The sequence below is a fragment of the Chelonia mydas genome, chromosome 14 (genome assembly GCF_015237465.2).
Source record: "Chelonia mydas isolate rCheMyd1 chromosome 14, rCheMyd1.pri.v2, whole genome shotgun sequence".
Classification (NCBI taxonomy): Eukaryota; Metazoa; Chordata; order Testudines; family Cheloniidae; genus Chelonia; species Chelonia mydas.
The window spans coordinates 23,623-42,568 of NC_051254.2; the positions used below are offsets into that span (position 1 = coordinate 23,623).

Consider the following 18,946-nt stretch of genomic DNA (forward strand, 5'->3'; position numbering starts at 1 on the left):
CGTCCCCTGACCGCCCCTTCCTGGGACCCCAATCCCTAACTGCCCCCCCTAGACCCCACCCCGTATCCAATCCCCTCGCTCCATGTCTCCTGACTGCCCCGCACCCCGAACCTCCGCCCCATCCAACCGTCCCCTGTCCCCTGACTGCCCCCTGGGACCTCCTGCCCCTTATCCAACCCCCCGCCCTTACCATGCCGCTCAGAGCGGCAGGACAGGCTTATTGGAAAGCCTGGGAGGTGGGCAGGTGCAAGCTGTGCGCGGCAGTGTGGCTGCTGGGGAAGGGGACAGCTGGGGAGGGGCCGGGGTCTAGCCTCCCCGACCTGGAGCTCAGGGGCCGTAGTTTGCCCATCTCTGTACTAGCATGCTGCCATTTGCTGTAAATTCAGACTTTCACTGCGACACCCCACCCAGCCCAAGAGGGCACAAGCCCTACACACCAAGATACTCATCACTAGGGGTGAAACCATGGCCCCACTGAAATCAAACAGCACGCAAACCATAACCCAGAGTTATGCAATGACATGCACAATATTTCCCACATGCATTATTTAACGGTATAGGAAAATATTATGTATGGATTTAGATATCTAAAGGAAAGGAAACTCCACTCTTGTATCATTCATTCCTGAAGGCACCTATCCTTGAGCTGCTTATATAAAGAAAATGTACCTCCAAATTAGTCTGGAATCAATAGCATTATTTGTTAAAGCTTAAAGTTAACTAGGTGTTTTCATAGGACTGAAAACAATGTTTGTAAAGCATTTTAATTGGTTCATGTGTTGTGTGAAGGAGTAAATAACACTTTCTTAATCATTATCTCCCCACCATGCATGATTTTATAGACCGCTATCATATGCCCCCTCAGTCTCTTTTCCAAGCTAAACAGTCCCAGTCTTTTTAATCAGTCCTCATAAGGAAGCTGTTCCATACCACTAATCATTTTTGTTACTGTCTCTGTACTTTTTCCAATTCTACTTGCACTTTAGTACATGCCAGATCTGGTAGCAACTTATACCTGCTGCCATTTTTCTCCTCATCTTTTTGGGATGTTGCTGTGCACGAAAATCATCCAAGTTCTGTCTGGTAGACATTGATGAATTTCTGTGTATACAGTATGTATGCAAAACTTCAGGTGTAGCGTTTCTATAGGGTTCTATCCTTTTAGATGAAGGTTGTGTGCAGAGCAGGAGGGGATGAAGGCAGTGGTGAGCTGGAACCGGTTCGCATCGGTTCGCTAGAACTGGTTGTTAAATTTAGAAGCCCTTTTAGAACCGGTTGTTCCACGAGGGACAACTGGTTCTAAAAGGACTTCTAAATTTCACCGGCCAAAAGTGGCACCTTAGGCGCCGACTCCAAGAGTGTTCCAGCCCTGGGGCACCCAAGGGGAAAATTTGGTGGGTGCAGAGCACCCACCAGCAGCTCCCCGCCCCACCCCCAGCTCACCTCCCCTCCCCTCCACCTCCTCCCCTGAACGCGCAGCCCCCCCCCGCTTCTCCGCGCCCCCCCCAGCCCCAGCTCATCTCCACTCCGCCTCCGCCTCCTCCCCTGAATGCGCCGCCCCGCTCTACTTCTCCGCCCCCACCCCACCGCTTCCCGCGAATCAGCTGTTCACGCAGAAAGCCGGGGCAGGCTGAGAAGCAAGCGGCGGCTTCCAGCTCAGGCCCAGGGAGGCAGAGCAGAGGTGAGCTTGGGCGGGGCGGGTGGGGGGTGCGAGGAGGGCCGCCCGTGCCGCAGCAGGTAACCCGGGGGGGGCACGCAGGGGAACCGCTCCCCGCCCCAGCTCACCCCCGCCACCCTCGGCCTGCGCGGGAAGCTGCGGCCTGCTTCTCAGTCCTCCCTGGCTTCCCGTCGAACAGCTGATTCGCAGGAAGCCGTGGGGTGGGGGGGCGCGGAGAAGCAGAGCGGGGTGGTGCATTCAGGGGAGGAGATGGAGGCAGAGCGGAGGTGAGCTGGGGCCGGGTGCGGGGCGGGGAGCTGCCGGTGGGTGCTCTGCACCCACCAATTTTTCCCGTGGGTGCTCCAGCCTCAGAGCACCCAGGAAGTCGGCACCTAAGGCGCCACTGTTGATGTGATCAGTGGGGGGAACGGCCGCTCCCCCTGCTCCACCGCAGCTATGCTCCCCCACCCCTAGGAGCCAGATGGACCTGCTGGATGCTTCCTGGGAGCTGCCCCAGGTAAGCACCGCCGGGACTCCGCACCTCGCCCCTCGGCAGGTGCCTCTGGCTCTTAGGGGTGGGGTGGGCACCCACTACAATGGCCCCCAAGACCCTCCTGCCAGGTTCTGGGGGTAGTCAGTGGACGGGGTGGATGGGGCAGGGGTCCTGGGGGGGGGACATCAAGGAACACAGGGGGGTTGGATGGGGCAGGAGTCCCAGGGGGCGGGGGTGGACAACGACCCCCTCGTGGGGTGAGGAGGGAACTCACTGTTAAGATTTTGGCAGCTCATCACTGGATGAAGGTGCTATTAAATACGCTAGCAGAAGTCTGAAGGGGGTCAGGTCTGAGACATCTAGGGCCTAGGAGCCTTTGACTGGCCCAGAGGGTCCACCTGGTTTTTACAAAAAAAAAAAAAAAAAAAGGAGTACTTGTGGCACTATGCATCCGATGAAGTGAGCTGTAGCTCATGAAAGCTCATGCTCAAATAAACTGGTTAGTCTCTAAGGTGCCACAAGTACTCCTTTTCTTTTTACGAATACAGACTAACACGGCTGTTACTCTGAAACCTGGTTTTTACAGTTTCTGTAGCCAGGCTGACGCCTCCTGTATGTTAGCCATGAGGCCGGCGTGGGGGCCTATGTTGTTCAGAGATGGGGCTGCGGTCCGGGCTCCGATGAGGGGGCTGATTCCGGGCCACTCCACGACCTCCAGCACTAGGGACGCACGTACCGTTCGCTTGAGACCGCCACCCACGGTGTCACGCTCCCCCACAGAAACCACCCGAGGCCCCGCCCTTCAACCAAGTGAGCCCCACCCCTCTCCTCCCTCTCCCGTTGCTAGGGAAGTGAGGTCACACAGTTATGGCGGCTTGGGCCCGGAGACGCTGAGGAGATCCGTGACTCTGGGGAATCCGCGTCCATCCGACGGGGAGCGGCGCCGCCCGCTAGTCTCACTGGTTTCGAGCGGCGGGACTGGGGGCTGCAATGGTCACAGCAGTTGCCGGGCTCTGAATTGGCATCCGTGAAGCCGACTTGCGGGGGCAGAGCAGCCGAACTGGGCCGCTGCCATGGAGCTGAGAGTCGGGAACCGATACCGGCTGGGCCGGAAGATCGGGAGCGGTTCTTTCGGGGATATTTACCTAGGTAAGACGTGGACGTGGAGCCTTGTCCTGCAGGGTTCTGTCTCTGCGCTGCTTGAGCAGCTGCCTTGGGGCTCACGGGCCTATCGCGAGGGGTGAGGGCTCTTGGAAGAGTCTCACTGTGTTCTCCCGGGCTGGGATAGGGAGCAGGGGGTGGGGTGAGAGTCCGTTTATCCTCCGGTGCCGCCCGAGATGTTCAGCTGCCAAAGAAATGCCCCCAAATCTCAGGAAACTTCTTGTTGCCACATACGGAGGACGGACTAAATTCTTATTGAAGCATCATGTTCTAATTTAGACAGGGCTGACAGCCAGGTCTCCTGGATTCTGTGCTCATTTTTTGCTGATTTACTCCCTCTGTGATATTGGGCAAGCTGTTTTCATACCCTGTTCCACTTTCTTCCCATCTCTAAAACGGGATAAGGGTACTGACTTACCATTTGACGACTGCGTCAAGTGACTTGAAAATGAACCATGAATGTTGGTGCTAGATATCATGATAATTGCTATAGAGTTGATGAAACTGCTGTGATTTTGTCTACATTTCTGATTGGCCTATAAGAAATTGGCCAACTAATGATAATTAGGTCTTGGCAAAAAAAAATCAAACCCTTTAAAAACCATTATAATGTAGCGGGCCTCTGTGACTTTTCATGCCTTGTGTATCTCACTTACCCAGTCTTGTCTTAAGTTCTTCAGGGCAGGGATTGTCTCTTCCTCTGTGTTTACACAGTACCTATCACAGTGGTTCCTTAGTTCTGTCTTGGGCCTCTAGATTTTATTAATATTTTAAATCATAAGCAGACTTGAGAAATGGCATCTTTTTTAAACACATTTTTAATGTGTTCTAAAAAAAGGTCTCTGGATTTTTATCTTTGGAAGGCTATTCCAATTTTTGTAAGCAGACACCTGTGCAAACATGCTACATATAGAATTTGAATACAAATCCCATATGTAGCATGTTACCACAGATGTCTGCTTTCAAAAATTGGAATAGCCTTCCAAAGATGAGCCAGAAAAACATACTTTCCTGCAACCACTGCCGGGAAACTGTAGCCACCTAGATTAAAAAGAATATCACTGATTTGTGTGTATCAGCTGTATCTGTACACAAATTAATTTACTTTTCTACACTACAGTATTTCTTATTGCAGTAGACAGCTGTTCCTCAGAACTAACTTCTAAACTAAAATCACTTGTTCACAGGCAGCGAATATTGATTATCCTTGAATAGAACACGTGTAATGAAATCTCCGTGTTTCTAGCTGAGGGTCTGCAGTATATATAGACAGAGATGAGGATTCTATGGCTCTATTAATGTATTCATTTAGAAGGCTGAGGATGGTGGTATATGTTGCTACGCACATGTAATACCAGTGCTCCAGAATCTGCACTGGCTACCTATGGGTTTCTGGGTGGAGTTTAAGATGCTGGTTTTGTGGGGCCTGCCTACCTAAGGCCTTGTCTACACTACAGGGGAAATTCAATCTAAGGTATGCAATTTGAGTTACGTGAATAGTGTAACTCAAATCAGTATAGCTTAGATCTACTTACCGCGGGGTCCACACTATGCGATGTTGACGGGAGATGCTCTCGATCCAGTGGAGTACAGGAGTCAATGGGAGAGTGATCTGTGAAGACCCACTAAATTGACCGCAGATGCATTGATCGCCATTCTGTGCCTCTCACCATGCAATACTGCCATAGCTAAGATCAGCAGAGGCATTTGAGTTGGAGTTCCCATAGTATATTCAGACCTGTAATTATCCACTGTTGCAGTTCCATCTCTGGGGGTGATGGTAGAGGCAAGAGAGCAAGCCAGTGCTTGTCATCCCTATCTACACTAGAGCTTCCGCTGGTGGAGCTGAACAAGTGAAGTATTAGTCCTGTATTTGCTATCCTGGACAATCCCTTAGAGAGAGTTGTTTGCAGAATATCCTGCATGAGAGTGCCCCCTTCTTTTGGTTCAGAACAACCAACTAGTTTGGGCTCACTGTTAGGGCATGCTGCTAACAAACATGATGTTTTGGCAGACATCTGGGGAGAGTTTCAGTTTGAAGGAATGAGGCTAATTATGTAGACTTTTTGGGGTCGGGGGAGAGAATCTGTCCCCACCCTCCCCCCAGGAGCTGTCATGTGATGTTTTTGTGAATAACAATTCTTAGTTTTATTATGTGTGTGCATTCAGCTACCTGGTAGGGTGTCTAGAGCCTAGAATAGGTATTGTTTGTCTAAATGTTGAAATAGAAACAAATATGAGCTGAGTCTACACTGTTTTTCCTCCATGTTGGGAAAATAACATAGGACCTAATCACATCAGCCACACCATCAGAGGCTCGTTCACCTGCACATCTACCAATGTGATATATGCCATCATGTGCCAGCAATGCCCCTCTGCCATGTACATTGGCCAAACCAGACATTCTCTATGCAAAAAAATAAATGGACACAAATCAGATGTCAAGAACACTTCAACCTCCCTGGTCACTCAATCACAGACCTAAAAGTCGCAATACTCCAACAAAAAAACTTCAAAAACAGACTCCAACGAGAAACTGCAGAATTGGAATTAATTTGCAAACTGGACACCATTAAATTAGGTTTGAATAAAGACTGGGAGTGGATGGGTCATTACACAAAGTAAAAACTATTTCACCGTGCTAATTTTCCTCCTACTGTTACTCACACCTTCTTGTCAACTGTTTGAAATGGGCCATCCTGATTATCACTACAAAAGTTTTTTTTTTCTCCTGCTGATAGTAGCCCACCTTATTTGATCACTCTTGTTATAGATGGTATGGCAACACCCATTTTTTCATGTTCTCTGTGTATATATATCTTCCTACTGTATTTTCCACTGCATGCATCCGATGAAGTAGGTTTTAACCCACAAAAGTTTATGCCCAAATAAATTTGTTAGTCTCTAAGGTGCCACAAGTACTCCTTGTTCTGTTTTTTAAAACTAGTTTCTTCTCACAATTGTGAAGCCAGTATGAATAGGGCATAACTTAGTCAAAACAACTTTTAAAATTATTTAAAACCTATTTCACTGTCTAACCAATAATGGCTTTTAATATTCACTCTGTAGATTTTAAGAATCCACCCAAATTTTAGATTGGGATTTTGATTTATTTCCCTGACTTATCCTCCTTCACTACAAATATAGGATGTGCTGGGAGGTTAGGGCCCTCTCAAATGATACTTTTTAGACAGGAGTCAGCAGTTCTTCCTCAGTGACTTTGTGCTTTCAGATTCTCTGCCTCATCCTTCAAATTGTAGGTGTTTAGAATCACACCAAACTGGCTGTATGGGACTTGCAGGCAGAATTTCAAAATCCAAAGCACTATCTGAAATAAAACAGTTTGAAGTGGGAATTTAAAAAGAACAAACTAGGAGTTTAATATGCCTAAATCTTTTGAAATTGCCCACTTGAAAGGAAAAGGGGAAAAAAAGTAGCATGGATTCTCAGATGGTGTTTTAAATAGTCCCAAGAATGTATAGTATACAGCTAGAGAAGAATAACAAATTTAAAATAGATAGCTGTTCTAAAGTTTAATACGCTAGACCAAAGTCTTTGGAGTCAAACCAGTATAAATGATGACAAAACTTGGCCCACTGTGTTTCAGACTTGTGCATGGTGTTTATTGTCAGTTTGGCAACTCCTTATTCTAAGTCAAATGTTCACAACCCCATTACATTTACTATTAAAAATAAAATTTTAAAATCTATACTACCGCTACATTTGACCACAAACCATGAAGGCCACCCCAAAGTTATTCTAGAAACTTTCTTTTCTTTAGAATTGTAATAAAATGCCTTGCAATTCCCTGATCACTGTCAGCAGTCGCAATCCACCACTTGGGAAACACTGCTCTAGAGTATAACCATGTATGATTTAATTCTTACATCTAAATAGGACAGAATAAAACCAAACATTTTCACTGATGGATATAAACATTGAAAAGTATCTAGATTTAAAATGAGGGAACAGGGAACTAGGAATGCAAAATTGTATGGGTTAAAAACATCACCTGCCTTTGTTTTTATTAAGTAAAATAAGGCCTTGTAATGTAACACTCACTTTTCACTCTTTCAAAAACTGAAGTTGAGGTTTTTTTTATACTGTCTCATTTATTGTCTGTCTTTAAGGTAATAGTTTATTTGGGTTTATACAAAAGAGTGCCTATACAAGGCTCTTAGGTGCTCTTTATACAAGTTATGAGGAGAAATATTAAATAGCAGCTTAACATCATATCCAGCAGAACTCGATCCCCTCCAAAACACTGTCTCCACGTGGATCTCATCCCCATCAAATCGTATCCTTTGCAGCAGCTGATGGAAATATATTCATGTGGCATGCCCTGAAGGTTAGCAGACCAGGACTGTTTCTGACTAGGGTAAGAAAGAAGGCTATTTCTAGAGGTGATGATCCCTAACAGAGAATGCTTCACCACCAGTCCTCTCTTTCAAACTGAGTGATCTCCATCTGGAATGCTTTTACTGATTGCAGCTGTGGTGGTATGGTACAGGATGGGAGCTCACAAAAACTTATGCTCAAATAAATTTGTTAGTCTCTAAGATGCCACAGGTACTCCTTTTCTTTTCTCTGATACAGTGGTTCTCATCCCGCGGGCCACCCGATTACCACACAGCTGCAGCCCAGCTGTGTGCTAGAAACTATTCAAAATTTGCCACTCTGGGCTAGCAGGGCACGGGGCGAGCTGAGGGGGAGAGGGCATTAGGCAGCCCAGCCCTGCTGGAGGACTATTGCCAACAGTGGGCCTGGTGAGTTCAGCAGGGGGGATGGTGTGTGGGAGTGGGTCTTGGGGGGGTGGAGGTCTCTAGGCAGTGACGGGTTTGTGCGGGGTGCTGGGCAGCATAGGCCTGGGAACTAGGTGTGGGGGGGATGCTACGGCACCCCCAGGCTTTACTTGGGGCTCCACTCCTGACCCTCTGCACCAGGGGTCCTGGCTGCTGGCCCTGCACTCCCACTCTGTGGAAGAGTCTCTGGGTGGGAGGTGCTGGGCATAGGGGTCTGTGGGAGAGTTTAACTGGAGGGGCACTGGGCATACAGATCTGTTGGGGGGGGGGGTGTCTCTGGGCAGGGGAGCATTAACTTTAAGCGTGTGAGAGAAGACTGGTATTTCTCTCCTGCCCTCACTTCTCCCACCACATATAGTCCTCCCATCCCCCATTTCCAGGTCACCTTTCACTTCCTGTCCCATTAAGCCATTAGCACTTTAGAAGAAAAGTGTGCACAAAAAAAGTTGGTAAAATCTGTGAATGTTAAGAAATCTTTTTGGAGGAGGGCTATATCGCAGGAACCCCCCTTGCTCAAATTTTGATTGCTAACATTACCCCATTGTACCATGAGCGATAGCAAATTTCAGGCCAATCTGAGGAAGCATGTAGATTTTGAGCACTAAGAAGAATCATCCTTTGAGAAGACTTTTCTGTTTAATCTCAACTGTAGCAGAAGTCATGTTCTGCTGTAATACTGTATGAAATTAATTATCAACATCTGCTTTGCTATGTCCAGATTCCCAGCAAAGGTTAATTCTGAAAACATAGGAGGCTCTGAGGAGGTATGGAGTGCTTATAGAATCATAGAATATCAGGGTTGGAAGGGACCTCTGGAGGTCATCTAGTCCAACCCCCTGCTCAAAGCAGGACCAATCCCCAATTTTTGCCCCAGATCCCTAAATGGCCCCCTCAAGGATTGAACTCACAACCCTGGGTTTAGCAGGCCAAAGCTCAAACCACTGAGTTATCCCTCACCCCAATAAGTGGCCCATTCATCTCAGTAAGATGTTCTCAGATGAATGGGAACACCCTGTGGACACAACTACAATTGAAACAATAATTCAGATGTGTGAACTGCACCATTCATCTCTGAGTGCTCTCATCCCACACCTAGTGCTATTTCTTTAAAACCAATTTTATGCATCAAGCATGCACATTCTTAGCTCCTTACCCAGGTCTTGGCACTGTATGCTTCATGCATGCTCCAAGCAGGCCTCTTCTCATCCCTCACTCCAACTCCAGAGTGACAGGTGACCCCCAGACCCCAGCACACCCACAGGAAGGAAGAATATAGGGCTAACAGGTGCCCTCTACCCGGATCCCTTCCACCCACCTCCATGAAACCCCTTTTAGTGTGTCTCCCCTCCCACTCCCCCTGACCCCCACCACACATTTTCATTTATCCCCCTCCACTCACTGTAGCCCCAAACCCCTCCCTATGTCTTCGCTCCCTAATTTCCCCTTCTTCCCAGGAGGCATTCATTTGTGTAATTTATTTTCTTTTAAAAAATAGTTTTAGCACCTTCTGAATTTTCTGCTGTACTCTGATTAAATTTTTCCAAAACAAAAACCCTTAGACAGAGTCAGATTGTAGCAACATGCCAACTTTTTTCCCCCTTCAGATTTCTTCAGAGGTTCAGATTTGAACTCATAGTTAAGGCTACAATTTAATTATGGGTATTTTTAGTAAAAGTCATGGACAGGTCATGGGCAAGACTGAAAAAATCATCATAAATACCCCTGATTGAATCTTAGGGGAGGGTGCTGCCGGGCTAACCCTAACCCAGCCACACAGGCCACTACAGAAGTCGTCACAGAGGTTGCAGGAAGTCATGGAGTACATGACTTCCATGACAAACATAGAGCCCTATTCATAGTGCCAGAACGTTGCTCAATTTCAATGACTGTAAGATGTCCCCTTAAACTGTGAAGGTCCAGAATCATGGCTGGCTCACAGTTCTTTTGGGAAATCTGTCTGCTTCTGCACAGCATAATCCATTTGGCATTTGAGCATTAGGCTCGTGCCCATCTGCAGAGCCAAAATCTTTTTTTGAATACTGTTTTCAGTGTTTCTTCCTTAAAGAGTTAGTGGTTGTCATGCAGTAGCTGGGATAAATGTTGAGTGATTGAGTCCATTTGGCCAATGATCAAACCATGGCTTTGCAGAAAAGTTGGTAAAATCTGTCTATCTTAAGCAAAGTTGTTTTGGGGGGTATATCTCAGGAACCCCTGTGATGGGTTTCCCCAGGGGTGCCCCCTAGAACTGGGGTACCACTGAGCACCCTGACCCACAAGCCTGGGTGCTTTCTCATACTGTACTGCTGTGACAAGCTGCAAAGCCCTCCAGCCTGCACTTTCACCAGCATTCACACAGGTAGGGACATACCCAGCTGCAGTTACACTCAGGCTTTCTAACCCCCAGCTTCCCAGCCTAGTACTCCAGAGCAGTACCATCTTGCCCTGGTCAAATCTGGCCGGTATATGGGTGTAATACCTGGTCCACCTCTCCCTCAATGTGAAGAGAACAATGCACACTTGTGGTAACCAAGCAGAGATTTTCCCCAAGCACTCCAGTCAAAGCTCACTGGTTTATATTAAAACAAAAACAAGTTATTAACTACAAAAGATAGATTTTAAGTGATAGCAAACAGATCAAAGCAGATTACCTAGCAAATGAACAAAAAATGCTAAGTAAGCTTAATATACTAAATAGATTGGATATAAATAGCAGATTCTCACCGTAACTGATGGTACAGGCAGACTTAAGAACATAAGAATGGCCCTACGGGGTCGGACCAAAGGTCCATCTAGCCCCGTCTTCTGTCTTCTGACAGTGGCTAGTTCCAGGTGTCCCAGAGGGAATGAACAGAACAGGTAATCAAGTGATCCATCCCCTGTTGCTCATTCCCAGCTTTTGGCAAACAGAGGCTAGGGACAGCATTCCTGCCCATCCTGGCTAATAGCCACTGATGGACCTATCCTCCATGAATTTATCTAGTTCTTTTTTGAACCCTGTTATGGTCTTGGCCTTCACAACATCCTCTGGCAAGGAGTTCCATGGGTCGACTGTGCATTGTGTGAAGAAATACTTCCTTTTATTTGTTTTAAACCTTCTGCCTATTAATTTCATTTGGTGACCCCTAGTTCTTGTGTCATGAGAAGCAGTAAACAACACTTCCTTATCTACTTTCTCTACACCAGTCATGATTTTATAGACCTCAATCATATATCCCCTTAGCCGTCTCTATTCCAAGCTGAAAAGTCCCAGTCTCATTAATCTCTCCTCATACAGCTGTTCCATACCCCTAATAATTTTTGTTGCCCTTTTCTGAACCTTTTCCAATTCCAATATATCTTTTTTTGAGATGGGGCAACCACATCTTGCGGATGATACTAAACTGGGAGGAGGGGTAGATACGCTGGAGGGCAGGGATAGGATACAGAAGGACCTAGACAAATTGGAGGATTGGGCCAAAAGAAACCTGATGAGGTTCAATAAGGATAAGTGCAGGGTCCTGCACTTAGGACAGAAGAACCCAATGCACAGCTACAGACTAGGGACCGAATGGCTAGGCAGCAGTTCTGCGGAAAAGGACCTAGGGGTTACAGTGGACGAGAAGCTGGATATGAGTCAGCAGTGTGCCCTTGTTGCCAAGAAGGCCAATGGCATTTTGGGATGTATAAGTAGGGGCATAGCGAGCAGATCGAGGGACGTGATCGTTCCCCTCTATTCGACATTGGTGAGGCCTCATCTGGAGTACTGTGTCCAGTTTTGGGCCCCACACTACAAGAAGGATGTGGATAAATTGGAGAGAGTCCAGCGAAGGGCAACAAAAATGATTAGGGGTCTGGAACACATGAGTTATGAGGAGAGGCTGAGGGAACTGGGATTGTTTAGTCTGCGGAAGAGAAGAATGAGGGGGGATTTGATAGCTGCTTTCAACTACCTGAGAGGTGGTTCCAGAGAGGATGGTTCTAGACTATTCTCAGTGGTAGAAGAGGACAGGACAAGGAGTAATGGTCTCAAGTTGCAGTGGGGGAGATTTAGGTTGGATATCAGGAAAAACTTTTTCACTAGGAGGGTGGTGAAACACTGGAATGCGTTACCTAGGGAGGTGGTAGAATCTCCTTCCTTGGAAGTTTTTAAGGTCAGGCTTGACAAAGCCTTGGCTGGGATGATTTGATTGGGGATTGGTCCTGCTTTGAGCAGGGGGTTGGACTAGATGACCTCCTGAGGTCCCTTCCAACCCTGATATTCTATGATTCTATGATCTGCACACAGTATTCAAGATGTGGGCATACCATGGATTTATATAGAGACAACATGATATTTTCTGTCCTATTTTCTGTGCCTTTCGTAATTATTCCCAGCATTCTGTTTGCTTTTTTAACTGCCGCTGCTCATTGAGTAGATGTTTTCTGAAAACTATCCACAGTGACTCAGAGATCTTTCTTGAGTGGTAACAGCTAATTTAGACCCCATCATTTCATATGTATAGCTGGGATTATGCTTTCCAATATGCATTACTTTGCATTTATCAACATTAAATTTCATCTGCCAGATTGTTGCCCAGTCACCCAGTTTTGAGAGATCCTTTTGTAGCTCTTCGCAGTTTGCCTGGGTTTTAACTATCTTCTGTAATTTTATAACATCTGCAAATTTTGCCACCTCACTGTTTACCCCTTTTTCCAGATCATTTATGAATATGTTGAATAGGACTGGTCCCAGAACAGACCCCTAAGGGACACCACTATTTACCTCTCTCCATTCTGAAAACTGACAATTTATACCTACCTTTTGTTTCCTATCTTTTAACCAGTTACAAGTCCACGAGAGCACCTTCCCTCTTATCCTGTGGCAGCTTACTTTGCGTAAGAGCCTGTGGTGAGGGACCTTGTCAAAGGCTTTCTGAACATCTAAGTACATTATATCCACTGGATTCCCTTGGTCCACATGCTTGTTGACCCCCTCAAAGAATTCTATAGATTGGTGAGGCATGATTTCCCTTTACTAAAACAGTGTTGACTCTTCCTCAACAAATTATGTTCATCTGTATGTGTGACAATATTGTTCTTTATTGTAGTTTCAACCAGTTTGCCTGGTACTGAAGTCAGGCTTACAGGCCTGTAATTGCCAGGATCACCTCTGGAGCCCTTTTTAAAAATTGGCATCACACTAGCTATCCTCCCGTTATCTGGTACAGAAGCTGATTTAAAAGATAGAGAGTATATCATAGTTAGTAGTTCTGCAATTTCACATTTGAGTTCCTTCAGAACTCTTGGGTGAATACCATCTGGTCCTGGTGACTTATTGCTGTTTAATTTATCAATTTGTTCCAAAACCTCTTCTAATGATACCTCAGTTTGGGACAGTTCCTCAGATCTGTCATCTAAAAAGAATGGCTCAGGTTTGGGAATCTCCCTCACATCCTTAGCTGTGAAGACCGATGCAAATAATTCATTTAGTTTCTCCACAGCGGCCTTACCGTCCTTGAGTGCTCCTTTAGCTCCTCGATCATCCAGTGGCCGCACTGGTTGTTTAGCAGGGTTCCTGCTTCTGATGTACTTAAAATAAATTTTGCTATTACGTTTTGAGACTTGTAGATTTTTAAGGCACAAGCTTCACTTGCTTTGCAGCTTGGAATCCCCAGGTGTTTCATACACAGGCTAGAAATCCCTTCACCCTGGGTCCAGCACAGGGTGGATAAAAATCAATGATTTAAAAAAAAAAAAAAAAAATCGGATTTTTGATAAAATGCTTTTTGAGGGAAAAAAACCTATCTAAAGATAGTTTTAATTAAGGTACATTGTAGCTCAAAGATATCTCATCATGCAATTGGGATTATAAATTCTAATTCTATGGTATGAGACAATATATTCATGTAATGTTTTAGAAAAGCTTTGTAAATGAGTTCCAATAATTCATGGATTAGGGACCTAATCTTATGGGGTTCCGGGGGCTTCTGTATAGATTATTTAGGTTAAATCTTTCTTATCTACCCAATGGGACTCAGTGCTCAGTCTAGAAGATACCATCAGAAATGCTTAGTTTTGTAGTTCTCAAACTGTGGATTTGTGTCTCTAGAGATAATATGCTTGTTAACGGCAAAAATGTTTTAAAACAAATAAATACTATATAGAGGTGAGAAATAGTTAAATAAAACAATTTAAATGTCTGTCCGGTGATGTTCTCCTCGTAATACAGCATGGTGAGAAAATCCTCCAAATATTAATGATTAACCTGTTTGAATTGTAGATATTTATGAAGTCATTGGGAGGTGAACTATCTGCTTCAATTACCTTTGGTAAATGAAATAACCAAACAATCATTCATTTTCTGATATAGCTGTAAAACTAATCTGAAAAGTTTTCAAAATAAATCACTTTAAAAATGTATAGTGTGTACTTTCTAAAAATGAAACCTACATCTATCTCTTAGTGGGAAGAATACATATTAAGGTTATAACAACCAACAATAATGCACTTTTATGTAGAAATCCAGGATTAAATCGAGTCTTCCTGACTAGGGATTTAAATCATGATTTAAACCAATTTGGTTTAAACCAAATCCACCCTGGTCCAGCACTTCCTCCAGTTCAGTCTTCGTTCCAGAGATGTTTCCAGGAGTCATCTTGTGTGGGGAGTGGAGAACCATGGATGATGTCACTCCTTGCCTTATATAGCTTTAGCATATGGTGGGAACCCTTTGTTTCAAAACCTGGTTCCCAGACCGGTTTGTGGAAAAATACTGACATCCCAAGATGGCTTCCAGTGGCCTGGTCACATGTCCTTGTAGCGTCACAGCAGCCAATACTTACAGGCTGTCTGTAGCCTTCTCAGGAAGGCTCACCAGGTGGGAGATAAGCTTCTCATAAGGCCTGCTGTTTTCCCTAATGGCTCATTGCCCTAAATAGGCCCATCCAAACCAGCTATCTAGACTGAAAGCATCTAGTGTAGTGGGTGTAACTTATGTGTAATTACATTTGAAGTACAGATACATAGTATTTATAACTTCAGATACAAAAATGAGGCATGCATACAAATAGGATAATCATATTCAGCAAATCATAACTTTTCCAATGACACCTCACATGACTTGACTTGTACAAAATGCATCATAATTATGCCATAACTGTATTATAATATTATTACTAGGACAAATATGGGGTGCAGTCACACCTCCATGTCAGATGACCCCAAATTTGGATCACTAACCCTGTCCCACACCCCATGAGGGACTCCAAATTTCAAGGCAGTCCAAGTAACCATATGGATTTTTAAGCACTTAGAAGAGTCAATATTTAAACAAAATGGAACTCTTGACCTTACTTATGGGAAAACTGGCACTCTGCTGTAGTATTGAGAATATAGGCAAGCCAAAGTGTACACTCTCCATTCGAGTGAAGTCCGAGATGGATTAGAAGATCACATAACAGAGAAGTTCCTTTTGTTCCTACCCACAAAAATAGTGCCAAAGAAGGGACTCATTCTAGGGATAAAACCTAGTTAGAGAACACCAGGGAGAAACTCAGATCAAGAAACAGGTCCAGTCAATTCTTAAAGTAATCAGTCTGACTGCAACTGAGTCAGCATTTACTCAGAGATAGGCCTAGGTGACAAGATATCTCCCTTTTAAGATACGCAGTTCTAACTGACTTCTCAACATTGGTTATGAGAGTGCAATATGGATACTCTCGGGAGCTCCAGACTCCTCCACATCCCTTCATCTCCTTTCCAGGCTTGAGGGAAAAGAGAAACCGTTCTAAAAGAGATCTTGTACCTCCTGGAACTAGGGTTACTGGAGTCTCTCCTTGCAGTTTTTTCATAGTAAGAAAGATTTGGAGGAGTCCTAGCTGTTCTCGACCTTAAGAACCTGAACAAATTAATAAAGAAGATTAAACTCAGGATAGAGATTCTAGTTTCCACTCTGTTCAGTCTCTTCAAGAGATGAGATCAGTGGACCTGGGAGTTTCTCTGCTTCAACTGTAGGAACCTTTACTAGCAATACAAAACATTGCCTTCAGATCTGTTTCCCATGCCCACCCCTGCAGATCTTTTATTGATAGTTACAGTAGCCAAGCTAAGTTCAGTTATGCCTGAGCTCACTTACACAACTGTTTAAACAGTGGCATTTTATCAGCATAATCCCAAGGAACCTTTCAGGAGTTAACCTTAGAAAATCTTCTCCATGCTTCCTGCACATGGGTTCTCAATAAACACAGAAGATCGCTGAACCCCTCACAGAGAACCTTCTGCCTGAGGGGCAAGATAGAAACTTGGAAAGCCAGAGTCTTTCTGAAACAGGAAAGAAGGTTCAACAAGCTTCAGATGCTGCTCTCAGAGGTGTATCAGAGCTGTGTCTACAGTTCTGTGGTGTTTTGGTCTCATGTATATAGAGTGTGTACTCTATGGGCCTGACTGCACATGAGTGCTTCAGCGATTCCTCTTAGAGACTTTTGACCATTCCCAGCCTGAGATGTCACTGTGAAAGTGAAGACACCAGCCAGATTTACTTGGTCAGTTACTTAGTAGAAATAGGAACCCCAGGTGATTCTTAGCTTCTAAGGCCAGAAGCAATCAATGTGATCATCTCGTCTGATCTCCTGTATAGCACAGCCCATAGAATTTGCCCCCAAATAATTCCTAGAACATATCTTTTAGGAAAAATTCAGTTTTGATTTAAACATTGTTAATGATGCAGAATCTACCACAACCCTTGGCACAGTTTGATGGTTAATTACTCTCACTGTTAAAAATGTATGCCTTATTTCCAGTTTGAATTTATTTAGCTTCAGCTTCCAGCCATTGGATCATGTTATACCTTTCTCTGGTAGATTGAAGAGCCCATTATTAAATATTTGTTCGCCATGTAAGTACTTACAGATGGTAATCAAGTCACCCCTTAACCTTTTCTTTAAACTAAATAAATTGAACTCCTTGAGTCTGTCATTATAAGGCATGTTTTCTAATCCTTTAATCATACTTGTGGCTCTTCTCTGAACCCTCTCCAATTTACCAACATGCTTCTTGAATTATGGGCACCAGAACTGGACACAGTATTGCAGCAGCAGTCACACCAGTGCCAAATACAGAGGTAACATAATCTCCCTACTCCTACTCAAAATTCCCCCGTTTATGCATCCCAGGATTGCAATAACTCTTTTGGCCACAGCTTGACACTGGAAGCTCATGTTCCAGCTGATTATCCACCACAATCCCAACATTTTTTTCTGAGCCACAGCTTCCTAGGGCAGTGTCCCCCATCCTGTAAATATGGCCTCCATTCGTCCTTCCTTTGTACGTTTACATTTACCCATGTTAAAATGCATATTTGTTTGCTTGTAGTTAGTTTACCAGGCAATCTAGATCTCTCTGAATCAGTGACCTGTCTTCATTATTTACCACTTCCCCAGTAATTTTATATGATGGTAGGATCACAATCCAGGACCTGAAATTTTGTTTATGGGTGCCAGCCATTCAGGACAGGGGAGCATGATTGGGTCATTGCAATACATAGGAAATGTGAAGGGGTTCAGAGACCAGTTCTAGAACATCTACTTCTGAGAGATAAGTGATCAGGCTGGTTCTCCTAGACTTACAGGATTATGTCTTGGTTTGATCAGACAACACAACGGTAGCATACATAAATTTTCAAGTTCAGGTGTAAATGCCGAAGCAATATAGATGCCCTCCTAAATGGAAAGTTACCATGCCACCCTTAGGGCATAAACTGGATACTGAACACAAAAGTAGACTGGTTAAAGAAGACAATTTAGAATAGTCACAGAACTAAGGAGTGTTCCAATTGTATTTAGGGAGCTAGGCCACGTCTGGGTGGATCTCAAAGTGGCACACTTATCCAAAGTAAAAAGAAAAGGAGTACTTGTGGCACCTTAGAGACTAACCAGTTTATTTGAGCATGAGCTTTCGTGAGCTACAGCTCACTTCATCGGATGCATCCGATGAAGTGAGCTGTAGCTCACGAAAGCTCATGCTCAAATAAACTGGTTAGTCTCTAAGGCGCCACAAGTACTCCTTTTCTTTTTACGAATACAGACTAACACGGCTGTTACTCTGAAACTTATCCAAAGTAATAGACTTAGTCGTATTAATAAATTCCAGGGCCAAAAGAAACCATTGTCGTCATCTAATCTGACCTCTTGTGTAACAGCCCATAGAACTTCCCCAAAATAATTTCTAGAGCATATCTTTTAGACGAACATCCAGTGTTGTTTTAAAAATTGTCAGTGATAGAGAATCCACCACAATCCATGATGTGATTCCGGTGGTTAATTACTCTCATCCTTGCTACATCTGAAATGTCTCAGGTTGAGGGAAAGATCATGATCCAAAATAGAAAATGTATCACTTGATTACTTCCTTTATAACATGAATAAAAATGGATGATTATTTTGAAAAAAAAATTAATGGATTTTCGAATTTTGTTTAAATTATAGTTTCTTTTTAAAAATAAAACTGTTCAAAATTAAATCTGAATTTATTATAAAATATGTTAGGGCCTAAATTTATCTCTTAAAACATTTAAATAAAAAAATGGGCTGAATCCATGAGCCTCTATCAAAATCTTTTTTATATAATTAAAGAGTAGATTTTTTTCCACATAACTTTTGAGGTTAAGCTTTATAAATATGACACAGTAGGTCACATACTGTATTAAGGTCTTGTTTTGTTTAATAACAAGAAACTTTATATGTTCTTTTGCTTGTTTACATTCCTCTTATACTAATGCATCTTGACACAAATCATGTGCAAAAGCTTCATTATCTAGTAAATAAGCAATATATCATTTATCATTTTCTAACATACTAAAATATACAATTAATAAGAATC

General features: G+C 44.1%; 1 protein-coding gene across 7 annotated transcripts in view; it reads left to right on the plus strand.

Annotated features, from left to right (window-relative positions):
• Positions 1–1,916: 1,916 nt before the first annotated feature.
• CSNK1D (casein kinase 1 delta) overlaps positions 1,917–18,946 on the plus strand; it is an 87,975-nt gene continuing 70,945 nt past the window's right edge. For 5 of the 7 annotated variants that reach the window (XR_005227709.2, XR_005227710.2, XM_027825849.3 and 2 more), the window contains exon 1: positions 2,992–3,299. Coding sequence is in view for 4 of the 7 variants with exons in the window: in XM_027825849.3 (XP_027681650.1) it covers positions 3,224–3,299 (76 nt within the window). In the remaining 3 variants the exon portion in view is untranslated. Of the gene's footprint in view, positions 2,175–2,991; positions 3,300–13,061; positions 13,086–18,946 lie in introns of those variants that run through there. The other 2 variants (XM_043528993.1, XM_043528995.1) reach the window with 2 other exon arrangements.